General features: G+C 45.8%; 2 protein-coding genes across 4 annotated transcripts in view; one reads left to right on the forward strand and one right to left on the reverse strand.

The window, feature by feature from the left end:
• Positions 1 to 467: 467 nt before the first annotated feature.
• Erp29 (endoplasmic reticulum protein 29) lies at positions 468 to 8,340 on the reverse strand. Its single transcript, XM_031337716.1, has 3 exons — positions 8,018 to 8,340; positions 2,769 to 2,907; positions 468 to 1,291 (listed from the first exon to the last, which is right to left on the reverse strand). The coding sequence occupies exons 1-3, from the start codon at positions 8,159 to 8,161 to the stop codon at positions 792 to 794; spliced, it is 783 nt and encodes a 260-aa protein (XP_031193576.1). The 5' UTR covers positions 8,162 to 8,340; the 3' UTR covers positions 468 to 791.
• Positions 8,038 to 20,274, forward strand: part of Tmem116 (transmembrane protein 116) — a 53,693-nt gene continuing 41,456 nt past the window's right edge. Inside the window, exon 1 of one of the 3 annotated variants that reach the window (XM_031337712.1) lies at positions 8,038 to 8,145. The gene's annotated coding sequence lies outside the window, so the exon portion shown is untranslated. Of the gene's footprint in view, positions 8,190 to 20,274 lie in introns of all 3 variants that reach the window. The other 2 variants (XM_031337713.1, XM_031337711.1) reach the window with 2 other exon arrangements.

The raw sequence follows: 20,274 nt of genomic DNA on the forward strand, positions 1-20,274 counted from the left end.
TGAGAGTTTATAGCAAGTGCTTTTGTTGGAAAGTAATTTATATTCTACATGTTGAAACTGGAATGAATGTTCATGTAATTTTGTTTTTGTTTTTGAGTCTTATGTAGCACAGGCTGGTCCTCAAATCACTGAAGCTAACCTTGAGTTCCTGATCCTTGTGCCTCTACCTCCCTAGTGCTCAGAATACAGATGTATGTCACTACATCTTGCTTTGATTGTATAAATTCTAAAGACAGTACATTAGTAAAAGTATGAATTTGCTTGCTCTATGGAGAGAAATGAAACATGATGCCCTGATGATTGTTCACATAAGGTCAGAATATAGACTGCACCTGTACCTCACCGTACATGGGCAGCCATGGCTGTGCCTTGTGCAGGGAACTCTTGTGCAGAATAGAATGCACAACAGCAGCTTAGAGTCAAAGCTGGACTCTGATCATAGGCCAAAAGTATTATCTGAAAAGAAAACCATCTAACCAAAACAGACTTTTATTTGATCAGAATTACACTCGTCAAGGACCTGGGCAGTGCCTCCCTCTATAGCACCAACTCCTGTGGAGGAATTTCACCAGCCATCTTGACTGAGCACACAGGCTCTCCACAGACTGGTTCTGGGGATGTCCTAAGTATGGTCTCAGCAGCATGAATGTCCAGGCATACTCAGGGCACAGGTTTCTGGCTTAGGACTGCTTTGCTCACTGCCCCTTCGACCCCACAGGGGTCCCACAGTCGGCAGATAGGTAGCTCTCCCTTCCTGCCCTCAGCAAACCCTGGGAAACCCTTGTGCCCTGTCACAGCTCCTCCTTCTCGACCCCCTTCTTCCGGAAGGCAGTCAGGATGTTCAAACTCTTCTGCAGCTCTTCTTTCTTGCTGTCGCTCATCTTGTTCTCAATCAGCTTACTGATCCGAGCCATCTCTGAGGCTGGAAAGTCTTCACCTTGGTCCAAGATCTTCCCCATGATCTTAAGGTACTGGCTAGCCCACTTCTTCTCTGTCTCCTTCACGCCTGAGATGCCATCCTGCCCCTGTTTCAAGATGGCCTGGCGGGCCTCTACGGTGGAGGCCTTGATGAAATCGCCTGCCAGGGTATCATATGCAGGCAGGCATCCAGGCATGCCCAGGTAGACCCCTTGCCCCTTTAGCCAGAGCTGGATGGCTCCAACCTTAACTGCCCCACTGTATAGGACAGGATTCTCAAAGTCCCCGTCCCGGAAGAGGTAGAAGATTGGGTAGTTCTCTTTGTCCAGCTTGTACTTCTCACTCAGCTCCATGTTCAGCTTGTCACCGTAGTCTGCAAACAGAAAGCAGACATGAGGAACTAGCTGAACACTGCTACAGGGCCTGCTGAGGAGAGGGAAAACCTCAAGCCTAAAGTGTAATTTAATATGAAGCTTTGCCAGAAACCTGGTTCTCAGTTCTCTTAGCTGTGTGGCTTTACTCTGCCATTCAGTGATGCTCATCTTCCTTTGTTTCTTTACTTTTTTTTTGTGGGGGAGTAGGGAGGCATCTTCTATAAATACTGTGTCCACTACTTGCCAGAGCCTGTGGGTGTGAGGGCCTGGTCAAGCTCTGGGATACTGGGAGACCACTGAGGAAGCATCTGGAAGAATGAAGTGTTAAATATGTGGTAGTAGTTGACACCCATTTCTGAGTTCCAGGATAGCCCGGTCTACACAGAGAAACAAGAAGCCTGATCTACAGAGTGAGTTTCAGGACAGCCAGGACTACACGGAGAAACCCTGTCTTGAAAAACCAAAAAAAAAGAAAGAAAGAAAAGATGGAGTAGTAGTCTCCAGGCAAGGGGCAAGTACTGAATCTGCCGTTCTTTCTTCTTTTAATGATTTATTTCTCTGTGCATCAGTGCTCTGCCTGCATGTATGTCTATGAGGGTTTCAACTGCTGATCACAGATGGTTGTAAGCCACCATGTGGTTGCTGGGAACTGAACCCAGGTCCTCTGGAAGAGAAGCCAGTACTCTTAACTGCTGAGCTCTTTCTCTAGACCCTTAGGTCTGGCATTTAACTGTCCCATTAAGTCTTAAGCATCAGGCTATAGATCTGTGATGCAGGTGACAATCCCATAGTACTTCCTTCACAGAGGTAGCAACAAAACTTGTGGAAAGCCGCACAGTGGTCTGGCTCTTAGTAGATACAGTAGACACAGGATCAATGTCAGCCCTGCTGGAGTTATTGTGCACCAAGCTCTGAGGGAACTGACTGGAACTTGAGTCAACTGTCTAGCTGCCCTGGAGTAGTGTGCTAGCCAGCTAGCTCTACTGCCACTAGCCTACAGCTGGGAGAACAACGGGGAAGGTCCTGGAGGTGCAGGCCTCCCAGCTGAGGTGATGGTACATCTTAGTCCTCGTATAACAGTCAAGACAGGACTGAAATTTGGTGTCTTCAGATCTCTGAGCTGTCGCCACTAGAATTGTAAAAACTGCCCTTCAATTAGTGGTGGCTCAGGCTCACTCCAGCTAAACCTCACAATCCAACACTGGCACAGAAACTGAAAGGAAGACAAGAGGAAGGCATTCCTCCCGTCCCTGCCTTACAAGGATGGGTTTGGTTCAGTGGGACAGCTAAGGGTTTGGAAGAGGGACACTACAGATGCTCTCTCCAGGCATCTGTAGGCTGCTCTGAGGCAGCACCTGCTGGGGTTCAGTTTACTGCAGGCACTAGGTCCTGCCAGACCACAAACCAGTTTCCTCAGGGGAATGGTTCAGAGGTTAATTTAGTCCCCATCCCAATTCATCCTGGAGTTGTCCATACCTGAGATCCCCACCTCTGCCACCAAGAGATCATCGCTGGTGGCTGAGTTCTCAGCCAGACGCTTGAACTCGTCTTGCTTCTCTCCATAGGGGTACTGGGTGTCGAACTTCACCAAGACGAACTTGCTTTTGGGAATGACCTGAGGGCGCACAGAGCTGAGCCAGTCGGGTGTTTAGGGTTGTGGAGGGCTAACCCCTTTTCCCAAAGGGCCCCTGTTTAAGAGACATAGCAGAAGCAAGCCTACACAGGAGACAAGCTGTCCCAGGCTACCACTCGCTAATTCCCTTAAAGCTTAGGATATGCTCTCTTTACTGTGTGTTACACTAGGTATAAGTTCCCACTAGCAAAAGACTGTTGCAGAGCCCAGAAGTGGTGGGAACGCGCCTCTAATCCAGCACCCAGGAGGCAGAGCAGCCACATTGAGGTGTTCAAAACACTCAGGCTGCTTTGGCTTTGGTGGTCAGACTTGCATCAATGTTCCAGAGTACCTTTTAGCTACTTCTCTGTAGCCTGACATTTTTTTTTAAATTTGTCTTATGAGCCGGGCTCCCAGCACTTGGGAGACAAAGGCAGGTGGATTTCTGAGTTCGAGGCCAGCCTAGTCTACAGAGTGAGTTCCAGGCCAGCCAGGGCTATACAGAGAAATCCTGACTCGGGAAAAAAAAAAGATTTGTTTTATGTATATGAGTGCTCTTATCTTCATGTACACCTGCACACCAGAAGAGGACATCTAGAGTCATTACAGATGGCTGTAATCCACCTTGAGGTTGCTCAGGACCTCTAGAAGAGTAGCTGGTGCTTTTAACCGCTGAGACATCTCTCTAGCATGAGGCCAGGATTTTAATTGTGGTAAAGTTAATTTAATGAAATATTTCACAATCTGAATGACTCCAGTTCAGCCAAGTATAATGGTGCTTGTCTATAACCCTAGCACACAGGACAGTATGTAGGTCAGCTGCTGTACATGGGGAAGACCCTGTCAGCTCCCAGAAATTAACAATGATGAATCACTGAACAGTTCCTCCCTTTCCCTCCTCCCGTCTCTGGTTTGTCCACTCGGAATCACAGCCTTCTGTGTCTCATTCTTTACTACCGTGTTTTTAAAACTTGGTCTTGTTAGAATATGTGACAGTACTTCAAGCCCTTTTCCCCCCTTCTTTCAGGATCTATGTAATTCAGGCTAGCTTACACTGGTCCTTCGGTCTCGACTTCCCAAGTGCTCAGGTATGTGTCAGCACACCTTGCTTAGCATGTTGAATATTTTTCCTTCCAAGTAAACCACACTATCAAGTAAGACTCTTGAGTTGTTTCTTCCTCTTATCATTGTAGATAGCACTGCCCTAAATGTCCACACATGTTTTGTTTGAGCACACAGATTCATTCCAGCTGGCTTTGGTCAGCAGTTTTGCCTTCTCGTCTTCAACTTAAAAACAATTACTTTTGGGGGCTGGAGAGATGGCTCAGTGGTTAAGAGCACCGATTGCTCTTCCAAAGGTTCTGAGTTCAAATCCCAGCAACCATATGGTGGCTCATAACCACCTGTAATGAGATCTGAAGCCCCCTTCTGGAGTGTCTGAAGACAGCTACAGTGTACTAAATAGATCTTTAAAAAAAAAAACAATTACTTTTAATAATGTGTGCATGTGTGGCTATATGCATCTAAGTACAGGTAGCAGAGGAGGCCAGAAGGGGGCACTGATCCCCTGGAGCTAGAGTTACAGGCAGCTGTGAGCCACCTGACATGGGTGCCAGGAAATGAACTCAAGTCCTCTGCAAGAACTGTGTTTGCTGTTAATCACTGAGCCATCTCTCCAGCCACCTCCTCCAATCTTTCATACTTGTAATGCAGTGATCCCAAACTGTCATTTTTGTCACAGGCAAACACTGAAGATAAAAAGATCTTATTTTTGACATTCAATTGGTTTTACAATTTTTAAGGCTATTAAAACTGCCTAGGGACATGAAAGACAAGAGAACAGGTCACTGACACTAAAAAGTCCAGAGCTCTAAGGGCCCAGCAGCAGGAGAGACTGAAAATATAAATCAGAACATATCCCTGTAGCCCAGCTGGCCTTGTTTCTGCTCAACATTTGCTTCTAACTGTTGCTGTGTGGAAGCTTCTCCCTGGGCTCTCTTCTGGCTTCTTCTATCATTTAAGGCTCAGTTCAATTTTCCATTCTTGTGGACAGAACTATGTCAGTCACCTATTGATTCTCTTAATACTCTCCTCCCATCTCACTCAGAAACCATATTTGGTTATTTTCTGTGCTTTCCACTAAGATGTTCATTTCTAAGAATAAGGACCATGTCTGTGTTCTAGTGCATTTCTCAAATCCCATGTCTGGCATGTGGCAGACACTCTGAAAAATGAACAGAACTCTAGAGCTGACACGACATAGTTGTGAGTCAGGGCTGGTTGAAGCAGGGTGGTGCATCAAAACCCTAGCACAGAATGTCTACTCAGGGGCAGACATGTGTAATACAGAATACCAGTAACCACAGGATGGCTGGACACTGAAGTAGAAAGGAGATTATGGCTAGTGAAAGGTAGCGGTGGTGTTCTGTATGTGTGTTTGTGTGTGGGTGCTGTAGTATGAATGGAAGTCAGAGGACAATTTGTGGGAGTCTGTTCTTTCCCTTCACCATGTGGGTCCAGAGACTGAACTCTGGCCCCCAGGCTTGGTGGAAGCTTGCTGAACCATCTCGTGGGCCCTTCACTGGCTTTAAGACAAGGTCATTACATTTCCTAGGCTGGCCTTGAACTTTGGAGCTTTCTGCCTCTCTCCCCCCAATGCAACACCATGCCTGGCTGAAATTCAGTGAAAAAGAAACTGGTTAAGAGTCCATCATGTCCCACACACCATTCTAAATGAACACAGCAGTGAACAACACTGGGCCTCTTTGATGAAGTCTTCTAGTGATGGTCGAAAAGAACCATGAGAAACAAGATTCCTGGACATCCAAAACACCAGGAGGCGCCCTTTGCCTTTTAAGAGAACAGTCTGGAAAAAACTGGAGAGGACTCCTGTTCACTCATGTGATCACAGCTCATCTAGTATGCTATGTAAAGTCAGAAAAATACATCAGGTACTTCAGGGCAGTGTTGGCACACACCTTCAATCCCAGTAGGAGGGAGAGTGGCAGAGGCAGGCAAATCTCTCTGAGTTGGCCAGTTTGAGGCTAGTCTGCTCTACAGAGCTAGTTCCAGGACAGCCCAAGTTGCACAGAAAAACCCTGTCTCAAAAAACCAAACCAGGGCTGGAGACATGGCTCAGTTAAGAGCACTGACTGACTGACTGTTCTTCCAAAGGTACTGAGTTCAAATCCCAGCAACCACATGGTGGCTCACAACCACCTGTAATGAGATCTGATGCCCTCTTCTGGTGTGTGTGAAGATAGCTACAGTGTACTTACATATAATAATAATTTTTTTTTTTTTTTTTTTTTTGGTTTTTTGAGACAGGGGGTTTCTCTGTATAGCCCTGGCTATCCTGGAGTTCACTCTATAGACCAGTCTGGTCTCGAACTCAGAAATCCACCTGCCTCTGCTTCCCAAGTGCTGGGATTAAAGGCATGTACCACCACCACCTGGCAATAAATAAATCTTTTTTAAAAAATAATATCAGGTACTTCATAAACATGTAATCTTTTATGAAATATGAATGACAAGCTGGAAAAACGGTGATGAGTGCCCTAATGGGCGCCAAAGAGAGCAATAGGACTGCTTTCTCAATCTGGACAACTGAGAAAGCAAGGATGGGACAAGAGAAGTTAACATTTAACCTAAGCCAGAGCTATGAGAAGTAACCTATTTCAAAGATGGACTAACAGCCGTGAGCTAGGGACAGTCAGAGAGAAGGCTTGTGTTGCCTGGAGCAGACTGGAAAAGGAAAATGGCTAGGAAATGAGATACAATAAGGGACATTCCCTATAGGGCTTGCTACTGTTTAAGTAGAATCTCAAGGTGCTGGGTGGCCAGTGGGCTTTGCCCGGGTCGGGGATGACACCTTCAGGGCAGGGAGGTAGTCCTTAAAGATGGAGAAGCAGCAACTGATTAAACCTATGGTGCAAAATGTCACACTTGGACTGTGATATTACTACATTGCCATATAGGGTTGAATGGATGACTAATAAGATGCTTAATATCCCATCAGGCAAGTTTCTTTCTTTATAAAGGTGTGGTGGCGCATGCCTTTAATCCCAGCACTTGGGAGGCACAGGCAGGAGGATTTCTGAGTTCAAGGCCAGCCTGGTCTACAGAGTGAGTTCCAGGACAGCCAGGGCTATACAGAGAAACCTTGTCTCGAAAAACCAAAAAAAAAAAATTTGAATGGGTTGCACGTGTAGGCTTCACAGCAACCCTTTCCAAAATAGCCCTGTCTAACCACTCAACACAGGCGCCTTTAGAGTCCCTTTCTGCGTTTCAGTTCCTCGTTCTAACAAAGTAAGAAAACGACCACTTCTCTCTATGCTGAGCTAGCCCGACAGAGGAAGTGAGAAGCTTCTGGTAACTAAAGGCATGCCCGAGGAGCTGGGGCCAGAGACCACTGAATTCAGCCTGCAGCATTTCCGCCATCCATATACCCAGCCTTAGAAACCAAATTTTAATAAAAAATAAGAATAATAAAAATAAAAAATTGTTGAGAATAGTGTAGTTTCTTTCGTGCCTTGGCCAGGTTTTTTTGTTCATTTCCTTCTCTGCCCCCAAGATGTTCTCTACAGGTGCGAGGCCTGCACCTTTTTAACCCTTGCACTTTGTAGGGGTCAGTGTGCGGTTTCAACCTCGTTTGAACATTGCCAAGAACGCTACAATCCATCCTCAGAGGAGCCGACTTGCGTGCTAACGTACGGAGTTCTCTCGGCCACCCCCACCCCATCAGTGAGCCGAGGAGCGTTGACCTCGCCCCGCCCTCCGGTCTTCCACTTGTGACTCGTGGATTGGATCTTTCCCCGGCATTGTCTTTTTCCCTATCGATAAAAGGAAGAGACACTTAGTTCCCTTGACTGCGTTTTGTAGCTTTTTTGTAAGAAAAAGATGTAGCAAATACCCGGGCTGCAAGGTCAAGGCAGGGATGCCGGATGGTCAGGGTGCGCCCCTGCTCTGTCGACACTCGGCCCGTATAGGATGGTGGGATGTCTAGGGTGGCTAAGCACTGCCTGCTGCCACCCCTCGGGGCCCAACGTCCCCGTGGGCGCGCGCTCCCACGGGCGTCTATCTGCACCTGCGCACGACCCCCCGCCCTCCTTACCTTGTAGAAAGTGACTGTGTCCAAGGGAAGGGCGCCCTTCGTGTGCAGGCCGCTGCCGCCATGCGGAGCAAAGAGGAGCAGCAGGCTCAGGAGAACAGACAGCAGTGGGGAGAGAGAAACGGCGCCAGGTACCACGGCAGCCATCACGCCGGATTGTGGGAGCGGGAGACAGGCAAGCTATAGCCCGAGAGCTCCGAGTGGGCGGTCACGTCACCGGGAGGGCCGTCCCGCCAGCGCGCAAGAGCGCACGTGGCCACTCCGAGAGACTCAGGCCACCTCTAGGGAGGGAAGGATGGGCCGCTGTGGGGCGGGGCAGGGAGGCGGCTGCGCGTGCGCAGTGGGAGAAGCGGCGGCCGGGTGGAGCCAAGAGACAGACCGGCGGGCTAAGCGGGACTGTCGCGCACGCGCACTTCGCGCCGCTCCGCTCGTCTAGGCTGGGTTCCGCTGCGGGAGGAGAGGGGGTAGGAGAGGCGCGAGGCGCAGCTTCATCCATCCCCTCGTTGCCTTCTCCTGCCTTGGAAGACCTCCCTGCCTTCCCTGCGCTAGGCTGTCCTGCGGTCCGTTAAGACCCGCCGCCACCCTCGGTTAGTCAGCTGTTTGTCACTGGTAGTCCCTGCCAAGCCCATGTAGGCCGCAAGCTTCAGCTCTGGTCAGGCCCGCTGAGCTGTCCGGTTTTCAAGGACTAGCTTATGCCACGTTCTGATTGTGCCCGTGGGAATTCAGCACAGTGATAAAGGCTCGAGGAAATTTCTAATTGGAGAAGACATAGGAATCCTAGCCACCAGGCTAGGTGAGGCCTTCAATCCCAGTGCAAGCTAGGTAAACTGGCAGGCTGATCCACATACTGTCTTCCAGGACTCGTGCACACCACATAGAAGTTCCATCTTCATTTCCCAAGGGAAAAGCACATTTTTAATCACACCACTCCTAAGGCCAAGGGTGGTGAACCTGAGCTCAAGGCCAGCCTGGTCTACAGAGTGAGGTCTAGATTATTAAGAGTCAACGGGAGCTGGGCAGTGGCGGCACACGCCTTTAATCCCAGCACTTGGGAGGCAGAGGCAGGCAAATTTCTGAGTTCGAGGCCAGCCTGGTCTAGAGAGTGAGTTCCAGGACAGCCAGGGCTACACAGAGAAACCCTGTCTCGAAAAACCAAAAAAAGGGAAAAAAAGAGTCAACGTGGGTCTCAAAAAGACAGAAACAAAACATGGAAAGCTGGGTGTGGAATACTTTCCAGTACTGGGGAGGCAAGAACGATGCCCAAACTGAGCCTAATTGAATCAGCTCCAGATTTAGGGAAAGACTTTTTTAAAAAACGAGCAAATGATTAATGTAGATAAGTTGGTCACTGGCCTCTCCATGCATACATATCCACATTCACACACACACCTGTAGAATCATGAAAACAAAGCTAGACTATGTTGTGTATTTTTTTCTTTTTTATTACTGCTAAGGTCTCAAACCCTGGGGCAAATGGCTGAGGTGACTGACATCAAAGTGGACCTGGCCATGAGGTTCTCCCAGAATCCCTCAGGGTATGGCAGGCATGCTCTGCTCCCTACCCTAAACTTCTCCAGTCCACGGGCTGGGCTGCCCTTCCTCCAGCTGCTTTTCCCTCTATAATCCAGCCATTTATGCTATGGCACTCTCTTGGTCAGTGTCTTGGCCCAGGCTGCCCCTCTTATCTGGGACTCTTCTCCCCTCTCTCCTCCTTCCCCCTCTCTTCACATGGTTCATGGTCATCTTTGCTCTGGACTCTCCCAGATGTCTGCCTCTGACTATGCTCTCCCTTTTTATCTATGATGAACTTCCTCCTCCACCATCCATATGAGCAGTCCTCTACAGGTGTCCTTTTTACAGTTGTTGCCTAATGACCGCCCCTCTAATAGACAGCTAGACGCCCTCCATTTGCCTGGCCGTACTGACCTTGACATCTAGCCCAGGCTGTGCAAGTATGAGGCACTGGTCATTCTGCCACAGTAGGACATGGCTATGTCCTAAGAAATACCTGTGGGTCCTTCTTTTTGAATTGTGTGTGTGGTCTGCCATCTACCCAGTAAATGTTAAAATCTTTACTCCTGTCTCATGCCTTTCCCAATCACTGCAAAGGTATTTTCCGTCTTTGAAGATCCTTTATTACGAGTCAGTCCTGCTCACACATGTCAACACGGTACCCAGAAGATACTCAGGAGCATGACTTAGAAAGGCAGGAAGCACTTGTGAAGCAATAGGAAACAGGATATGGTCAAGCATGCTGAGCACTATGAATCTATGGAGAGGCAAACTTGGGAAGGCAAGATTAAGACTCTCACTAAGGGGCTTACAGCCACCAGAGGCTTTCACTGGGGTGTTGCCAGATTTGTGCATGAAAACACCACATAAAAATAAAGGAAAAGCTAGGTGTAGCTTTAGTCCCAAGCCTTCCTGGGAAGGAGAGTGCTTGGAGACCTGAGGAAACCTGAAGACAACTTTGGAGTAAGCAGTGTGTCCTTGACATGGACTAAATCATGTGCCTCAAGTGCCCTATAATTGCATTTGGAGAGCTAATTATAGTAATTACAGAAATAATTAAAGCTAAATGAAGTCCTACAGGTGGGCCCCAATCCAGGGTCTGATATCCCTTTAAGAAAAAGAGATTACAGTTGGGCATAATGGCCAGAGCCTTTGATCCCAGCACTCAGGCAGGTGGGTCTCTGTGAGTGGGAAGCTGGCCTAGTCTACTTAGTTTCAGGTCAGCCTGGGTTGTAGAGTGTGACCCTTTCTCACTATAAAAAAGAATAATGAATGAAGAGAAGACTAAGGCTGAGAGCAGTTGGGTATCTATCACAGTATTTAAAGGAGATAAGAGAAGTTAAAATCTGGCAGTTAGGAAAGGCATATAGAGTCGGGTGGGAAGGAAAGGGGACATGGAGCTAGGGAGAGTTGGAGGAGGAGGGCGATCAAAATGTACAAAATTCTCAAAGAACAAATAATACTTTTTTTAAAAAATAGCCTAAAAAAAGTTGGGCCTGGGACTGATGAGATGGCTCAGCAGGTAAGAGCACCAATTGCTCTTCCGAAGGTCCTGAGTTCAAATCCCAGCAACCACATGGTGGCTCACAACCACCCATAATGAGATCTGACGCCCTCTTCTGGTGCATCTGAAGACAGCTACAGTGTACTTGTAATAAATAAATAATAAATAAATCTTTAAAAAAAAAAAAGAAAGAAAGAAAGATTTTAAAAAGTTGGGCCTGGCCGGGCGGTGGTGGCGCACACCTTTAATCCCAGCACTTGGGAGGCAGAGGCAAGCGGATTTCTGAGTTCTGAGGCCAGCCTGGTCTACAGAGTGAGTTCCAGGACAGCCAGGGCTACACAGAGAAACCCTGTTTTGAAAAACCAAGCAAACAAACAAACAAAAAAAAAAATAGCCTAAAAAAAGTTGGGCCCTGGTGGTAGCTGAATAGTCTGCCATGTGTATACTCTAATGTTTCCCCCTCAAGTGTGTGACTGAAGAATAGTGAAATCAAGAAGCTTTGCAGGAAGTCTGGATTTGATGGCATACCCCTTTAATCCTAGAACACTGAAGGCAGAGACAGACAGATCTATGTGAATTTGAGAATAGCCTGATCAATAAAGCAAGTTTCAAGCCAGTCAGTTTCAGGCCACACAGTGAGACCCTGTCTCAAACAAACAAAAAGTCCTTTTGTAGAATAGAATTTGTAAGGCTTTGGTAAACTGATAGTTTGAGGTAGAAGAACGAATCATCTGAGCTTGCTCCCGCTTACTCTGCCATGTCGAATTGCTGCTTTCAGTCTGGGCAACACTTTGACCACACCCTGAGGCTAAGTTCCAAGGAAAAATGACCCTGCAACATGTTCACACAAGTCAACAACTGCTTTCTGCCGGCACATCAGGGATGTATGAAGTGAAAAATCATTTGTTTTGTGTGAATAAACACGCTCCCTGCCTGGGACTATCAAATCAAAGCAGAGACTATACGTGTGAGCTGTTGCAGCAGGTACAACCCCTCAGGTGGCACTGTACAAAGTGCCCCCATTTTGGCCCATCACTTGTCATGAGCCTTAGCTAAGAAACTGGCTGAAGTGAAAGACTGTTCTGAGACTCCAGACCAAGCGCAGTCTATCCTGTGTTGCTCTGTCTGCTTCAGATCAACAGTTGGGATGGCCAGACACCTGGGCCTGTACTAACAACTCTGAGCCAGAACAGCTGTGTCTGTGTCTAGTCAGACTTCCTTGTAGCTTCTGCAGGAGTGAACTGTATTAGGTCAGCTTCAGGAGAGCTTCCCTGAACTCTTCAGGCTCTGTAACTCTTGTGGCCACTCTGTAGTTGGTATAAATATATCATTGTACGACAGGGTGATGTGTGATCTAAGAGTTAATACTATTCACTAATCCTGGCATTAAAGGACCCGGGATTGCTAGGATCTTGAACTCAAAATTACTTGTAAATTTGCATTCAATGAAACTGACATAGCTCTGAGAATGTATTTTCATTAGAGGAATTCCAGGTACTGCTGGATATGACCTTAGGAGAGGAAGTTTAACTTGGCTACTGGGCTACATGACCTTCTTTGGTGGGGCAAATGTGTGTTCCAAGACACGTGGGTCTGGGGGGAGGGGAGTGATCCTACTCTTACAGATCTCAGGATGAGGTTTCTGGGGTTTGGACATGCTTTGACCCCATAGGAAGAAGGATCCTCAGTTGAAGAATTACTTCCATTGGGTTATCTCCATTAGATTGGCCTGTAGTTGTATCTGTGTTTTCTTGATTACTAATTGATGTAGGAGGTCCCAGTCCACTATGGGCAGTTCCATTCCTACGCAGGAGGGCCTGAGCTGTATAAAGAAGGTAGCTCGCTGTCAGTGAGCCTGGCAGTGACCTGGTGAGAAAGTGTTCAAGTTGTTGCCGTGAGTTTCTGCCTTAGCTTCCCTAGATAATAGATTGTAAAGTTTAAGAAGAACTAAACCCTTCCATCTCAAATTGTCTTTGGTCATGTTTATCACAGCAACAGAAAGCCAACTAATACACATTATATAGAATTTAACTAGCCTGGTCTACAGAGTAAGTTTCAGGACAGCCAGGGCTACACAGAGAAACTCAGTCTCAAAAAACAAACATAAAAGTACTTAGCCCTATAATCAATTATTGTATATATCCAATAAGTATATGTCATCAAAGAGAGCAGGATCTAATCTTTGGTAAATTTGAGACAAGGAACTTGATGTGTATGTATTATACAAAACTATCTTTAAGCCGAACTGCTATCTTCAGGAATTCAGGTGTGCCCAAGTCCAAGAGATGATCACAGCTGAACTTGCTGCCTGCTAATGTTCCGTCCTAGAAGGACCTTCTAGGAGAGCCTTCTATGCATAGGACCTTCACCTGAGTATCCAGCCGCTCCTCCCAACCAGGTGTATGCAATTCTGCCCAAATTGTACGTGGCCTTAGGAAGGCGCTCCAGGAGACGTGCAGGGAAAGACTAGGAAGGAAGCTCCCTCTGGCCAGCCACAGGCAAGCTTTCATACATGCTAGGTGCAGTCCTAGGATCACCACAGCTCCTAATCGTAATTCTTCATGTATGCTTTATAAGTAACCCTAATAAACCCATTGCTTCTCCAGGATAGACTTTGGTGGAATCAGTCTTTGTTTTGTCATTAGAAACTTATGGCGAGGGGAAAAGACATTGTTCTATAGGGGTGTGTGTGTGTGTGTGTGTGTTTGTGTGTGTGTGTGTGTGTGTGTGTGTATGTGTGGTGTGTGTGTGTGTGTGTGTTCAGAAAGTTCAGAAACAGTTTTGAGTTTACCTTAATAAAAGAGAAAATGAGCTACACAAATTAATAAGGGAAAAGAGAGGGTCTAGGGATGTAGCTCTGTCAGTAGAGAGCTTTTCTAGTGTACATGAAACCCTGAGTTCCATCTCTAGCACTGCATAAGCCCTGTGTGGCACATACCTGTAATCACAGTACTGGGGAAGTAGAAGCAGGGAATCAGAAGTTCAGGGTCATCCATGACTACATAGCTAGGTTAAGACCAGCCTAGGATATGACACATGAAACATTGCCTTAAAAATAATTTTAAGCCATGCAGTGGTGGCACACGCCTTTAATCCCAGCACTTAGGAGGCAGAGGCAGCCAGATTTCTGAGTTTGAGACCAACCTAGTCTACAGAGTGAGTTTCAGGACAGCCAGGGCTACACAGAGAAACCCTGTCTCCAAAAACCAAAATAGTAATAATAACAACAACAATAATAATGGGAGGAATTGCTTGTGAACATGTTAGCTCAAGCAAGGTCTAAGGAGAAGGCCCTGAGAAAGTGTGGAGGAATGCAGAGAATTACAAGCTTTCATGTGGGAAGCAGAAACAGTAAATCCTCAAAAGTAAGTCCAGTACAGGTGGGAAATTACTGAAAGGGACAAGTACAGAAATGGATGCTTAGGCCCTAAAGCTTAGGGGCTGAGTGTCTTAAAAGGGAATTCTCAAAATGGTAAGATAGTTTAAAATGAGGAGAAAATGTCCAAGAACTTTTATTTTGTCTCACAGTCAATGAGGAACTATAAAGGAAATTGAAAATTCTTTATAAAATATTGATATGTTAGATGTGCCTCACTTCTGAGTGTATGAATACTCAGGGTCTTCCCCTTACAATGCTTATCCAAAAATGCCTCTCTGTTGTGGCTGTTATAGAAGCAGAGTCTTTGGGGATTTTTGTTTGTTTGGTTGGTTTTTGTTTTGTTTTGTCCGACAGGATCTCACTATGTAGCTCTGAATGTCCTGGAACTTGCTATGTATACCAAGCTGGCTTTGGGTTTTTTTTTTTTGTTTGTTTGTTTGTTTTTAAAGATTTATTTACTTTTTGTATGCGTACACTATAGCTGTCTTCAGACACACCAGAAGAGGGCGTCAGATTCCATTACAAATGGTTGTGAGCCACCATGTGGTTGCAGAGTAACATACTCATTGATGAGGATGAGAGAGAGCCTTACTCACTGACTGGGCCTCATTCATGCTAATTCCGAACCAGGACACAAAAAATGCACACAGATAGATACATTATAGTTTTGCCCCTAGGTCAGGTGTGCCTAGAAATGCGATTCTGTAAAGATTCCTGCCAGGTGGTGGTGGCACATGCCTTTAACCCCAGCACTTGGGAGGCAGAGGCAGGTGGATTTCTGAGTTCGAGGCCAGCCTGATCTACAGAGTGAGTTCCAGGACAGCCAGGGCTACACAGAGAAACCCTGTCTCGAAAAAACAAACAAACAAACAAACAAACAAAAATATTCCTATGACCCAACAAAGTCTACAGGAAGCACAGAGCAGCCCCTGCCCATATGGGCTTGCGGGGAAGCCGGCTGACATCTCCTCAGAGACCACTGAGCCAGGCTAGGAACCTGACCTGACCATGCAGGCATCAAGGCACAGACAGACTGCCAACTTTTCACTACTGGCAGCAACGTGTGCAGGCTCCTACTGGAAACAAGCCTACTTGAGCCTAAGGAAGAGAGAAAGCCAAAGAAATCGGCCTGTACTTCTCACCCGTTATTGAAGCGCAGGGAAGTAGATGGCCACCAGGGTGCATTTGCAAAAGAAATGAGCCTAACTGTAATTCTTCTTAGTCTGAAATGTCATCTATTGAGACAGGGTTTCTCTGTAGATCCCTGGCTGCCCTGGAACTATGGTAGACCAAGCTGGCCTGGAACTAAGAGAGATCTACCTGCCTCTGCCTCCCGGGTGCTGGGTGGGATTAAAGGCATGCACCACCATGCACAGCTAAATTTGTCATTTTTATATCAAGAAATTCCTTACCAATTACTCTGTCCAAATCTCAGATACAATCAATGTAGTTGTTCAATCCAAAAGAACATGTTAGTCTGGTATAACTTTTTTTATACATCCATTTCAACTTAGTGGTTGTCTAAATATACATTCTTTGGACAGTTCATTCTAAAATCCTGCTTCAGATGAATTAAGACCCTTGATTTCTAGTTTCAAGTTCTACCTACTTCTCAAAAAACATGGCCCAGAGGTGTTAGTACACACGAGTAGTCCCAGTACTTGGGGCTGAGGCAAGAAGATAGTGGGTTTGAGACCAGTTTGAGCTACATACATATATAACATCTCAGAAAAAAATTCCCAACAATAAAAATGTTTTTTTGTTTTGTTTTATTTTTTCGATACAGGGTTTCTCTGTGTAGCCCTGGCTGTCCTGGAACTCACTCTCTAGACCAGGCTGGCCTTGAACTCAGAAATCTGCCTGCCTCTGCCTCCCAAGTGCTGGGATTAAAGGCATGCACCACCACTGCCTGGCTTAAAAATGATTTTTTAATTAAGAAAATGTTTTAATTGTTACCAATTTTCTGTCAAATTTCCAATTTTTTCATGAAATTCAAATTTTATCATTGTTTTGTGGGAGTAAGCTGAAGATACCATAAAAATTCTTGCAATGTAATTTTTCAGCCCAGGAATAATGGATTTCTTTGAGAAATTAGATATTTTCATGTAAGCTTCATCTTTAATCCCTTCTTCCACTGTTTGTTTTGTGCTTCCAATGTTTGAGGTTCCCTGCCTCAAAGCAGACATCTCCAGTATTTATTATACCATGAATTCCAGCAATGTGACATTTTTTTCTTTTGTCCCAAACTTCATTTTTTATATAACCCATACACTATACAATTCATCTTTGCACAGTTGTAGGCTTAAATTTTTCAAAACCTACTTTAGTAAAGGTTCTTAAGTGCTTCAACCTCCCTTACAGTTTACCAACCGACAGCAGGGAGGAAGATGGTGAATAGGATAAGGGGGATGTGCACCTGTTTAGAAGAAGTTCTTGGGGGTGACTCCAGTCGTCATTGTCAGCAGTCCAGTCCATATGCAGACACCAACCAGGAAGCAGCAGCAGCAGCCTGAGCCAGAAGAAGCCACGTGTCTCCACTGATCAGTGGGAGTCTGGAGAAGCGGCAAGAAGCCTCGGCAATATCACGAGAAGTTCTGGTGTGTGCATTTCTGTCTGTGAAGTCAGACAAGTGAAGATCAGTGAAAAAAGCAAGGCGAACAAATGCCAAAACGTCCTCAGAGAAGCCCAACAAAGACCAGTGTTGTCCACTGTCAGGTTATGTGCAAACACTTTGTGTCCGCTCAAGCATCTGCTCCAGCAAAACATCACATGATACAACTTAGTCTCCAGAGAAACATCACATGATACAACTTAGTCTCCAAAGAAACCATGTATTTCACACCATACACAGTCAGTGCTTTCTAGTATACTTGAGTTTAGCAGCCACTATTACTACCTAGCTCTAGAACCTTCGTCACACCCAAAGGGAATATTTGTATCCATTAGCAAGTAGTCACTCTAGTGGGGCGGTGTTGGTGCATGACTTTAATCCTGGCACTGGGGAAACAGAAGCAGACAGATCTCTGAGTTCAAAGCTAGCCTGGTCTACCAAGTGATTTCCAGGACAGCCAGGCCAACATAGAGAAATTCTGTGTAGGGAAAAAAAATCACTCCAATTCCTTCCTAAAGGTGGTGTCTAGTTCCAGGCAGGCATGGATATGCACTTCCTGTCTCTAGCAGTTTGCCAGTTTTAGACATTGCTCTTGAATGACACTATACAATATGTAGCCTTGTGCAACTGAGTCTTTCTTTATGTGTGTCAAACTTATCTCATAGCATAAAACAGCACTTTTTTACTGGTTATATGACTTCCTACACTGTATTTATTGATTCACCAGTTAACAGATATTGAGTTCTTTCTTTTTTTTTTTTTTTTTATTTATTATATGTAAGTACACTGTAGCTGTCTTCAGACGCACCAGAAGAGGGCGTCAGAACTCATTACGGGTGGTTGTGAGCCACCATGTGGTTGCTGGGATTTGAACTCATGACCTTCTGAAGAGCAGTCGGTGCTCTTACCCGCTGAGCCATCTCACCAGCCCCGAGTTATTTCTAATCTAAAAATTATTACATTTATTTATATTTTTTGCTTTTGTGTGGAGGGGGCACGTGTGCCACAGCTTGTGTGTTAAAGTTGGAAGACATTGGTTTTCTACTTCCATCCTGTAGGTTCCAGGGATTGATCTCAGGTCATTAGGCTTGGTGGCAACCCCTTTTACAAAACTATGTCATTTCTACTTTTTGTCTATTATGATGTTCAGGGTTTTAGAGGGACATGTGTTTTTGTGTTTTTTTGGGTTTTTTGTTTTGTTTTGTTTTGTTTTTTTGTCATGTACCTAGTAAAGTTGAGATTATACATGGAACTATATCAGCCCATTAGGAAACTGCCAAAGTAGGATCTGGAGAGATGGTTCAGGGGTTGTGAGCACTTGCTGATCTTCCAGAGGATACTGGTTTTGTTGCCAGTGCCAGCATTGCAGCTTGCAAGTATTTGTGATTCCATTTCCTGAGGACCCGCTGCCTTCTTCCAGCCTCTGAGAGCATTACATGTATGTGATCCACAGAGAAGCCTGCAGGCAAAGCACTCAGCACATAAAAGTAAACACTGCAAAAAGAAAATGCCGAAGCAGCTGTGCTGTTCGGTGTCCCACCAGCAGTGTAGGCCTGTGTTCTGTATCTTCATGGGCATTTGCCATAGTCAGCCTGGGCACAGCCTTCTCAAGGAAATGTGCCTGCATCTCACTGCCCTGGCTCATTGATAGCTGATGATGTTCAAGTCTTTTCACTTGCTTAGTGGTTATTTGTATCTTTGGGGATACAAATCGCCTGAGTCTAGCCTGTAGTTGCTTTAGTCAGGAACTCAAAGATGGTAGACAGCAGCTGAGGTTTTTATTGACACGTTTCCCTAGTTTTAATTGAGTTATTTCATCATATTTAGTTATAAGAATTCCTTAAATAACCCATGTTAGTAGGATGCATATGATCTTTGTGTGGTGTTTGGTTTGTTTTTTTGTTTTGCTTTTTGTCTTTTGAGACAGGGTTTCTCTGTGTAGCCCTGGCTATCCTAGAACTTGCTCTGTAAACCAGGCTACCTCTAACTCAGAGCTCTACCTGCCTCTGTCTCCTGAGTTCTGGGACTAAAGGTGTGTGCCAGCCGGGCGGTGGTGGCGCACGCCTTTAGTCCCAGCACTTGGGAGGCAGAGACAGGCGGATTTCTGAGTTCAAGACCAGCCTGGTCTAGAGAGTGAGTTCCAGGACAGCCAGGACTACACAGAGAAACCCTGTCTCGAAAAAAAACAAAAACAAACAAACAAATAAATAAATAAATAAAGGTATGTGCCACCACACCTGGCTGTCTTTGTGTTCTTAAAATTATGTTTGTTTTGTAAAGCAAAGTTATGTTCCCAAAGGGATCCCAAGGAAAAAGTACACATGCACACACAGACATGCAACAGGTATATGAACACAAACATACATGTACACACAGGCACATGCACACACAGACATGTACATGCACACACAGGCCCATACTCACAAGGCATATACACACAAACAGGCACATGCAGAGACACATGGAAAGGCACATGCACACAGACACACATGTATACACACAGAGACACATGCATGCATATACAGGCACATACACATGCATACTTGCACATGTACACAGACACATGCACACAGACACACACAGATACAAATGTATGCACACACACATGTACACCTCCACACACACATACACAGGAAGGTGGCCTAGACACTTTAGGAAAGTGCCAAGGGGAAAGGTCCTCTGATGCCGACAGTCAGTAGGCAGTTCTCCAAACAGTCTAACTTTTGTCCCGAGGAACAAAGGAGCCTTTGGTCCGAAAACATTTTCTTATCATTTTCTTATCTCTTGGTGACACTCATTACTCTCCACACCCTTAGGAGGTAGGCCTCATTAGGGACCTCCAAATGTTCGAACCCAAGACTCTTTGCTATAAGTCTGTGATATGGATGCCTCCCAGCACTTGGATTACCTGTTAAGACAGCTACTACAATCTCCCACTAACCACTCTAGACTGCATTCTTTCTGATATGAACTCCCACCATGCAAGTGATTGCTAAAATATTCAAGAGCTTAGTGCTCAGCATGTGTGTGTGTGACATTTGCCAGGCTCTGGGCTGTCCCCAGCACTTAGACACACAAGAGAATTGTTACAGAACATGTGAAAGTATAGTTAAAGCAATGAGAGCTTTTGATTTCCTTTTCCCCAGGCTCTGTCCACTCCCTCCACAGGCTGTCCACAGGCTCTGTCCACAGGCTCTGTCCACAGGCTGTCCACAGGCTCTGTCCACAGGCTCTGTCCACAGGCTCTGTCCACA

The sequence above is a fragment of the Mastomys coucha genome, unplaced genomic scaffold (assembly GCF_008632895.1).
Source record: "Mastomys coucha isolate ucsf_1 unplaced genomic scaffold, UCSF_Mcou_1 pScaffold22, whole genome shotgun sequence".
Lineage (NCBI taxonomy): Eukaryota > Metazoa > Chordata > Mammalia > Rodentia > Muridae > Mastomys > Mastomys coucha.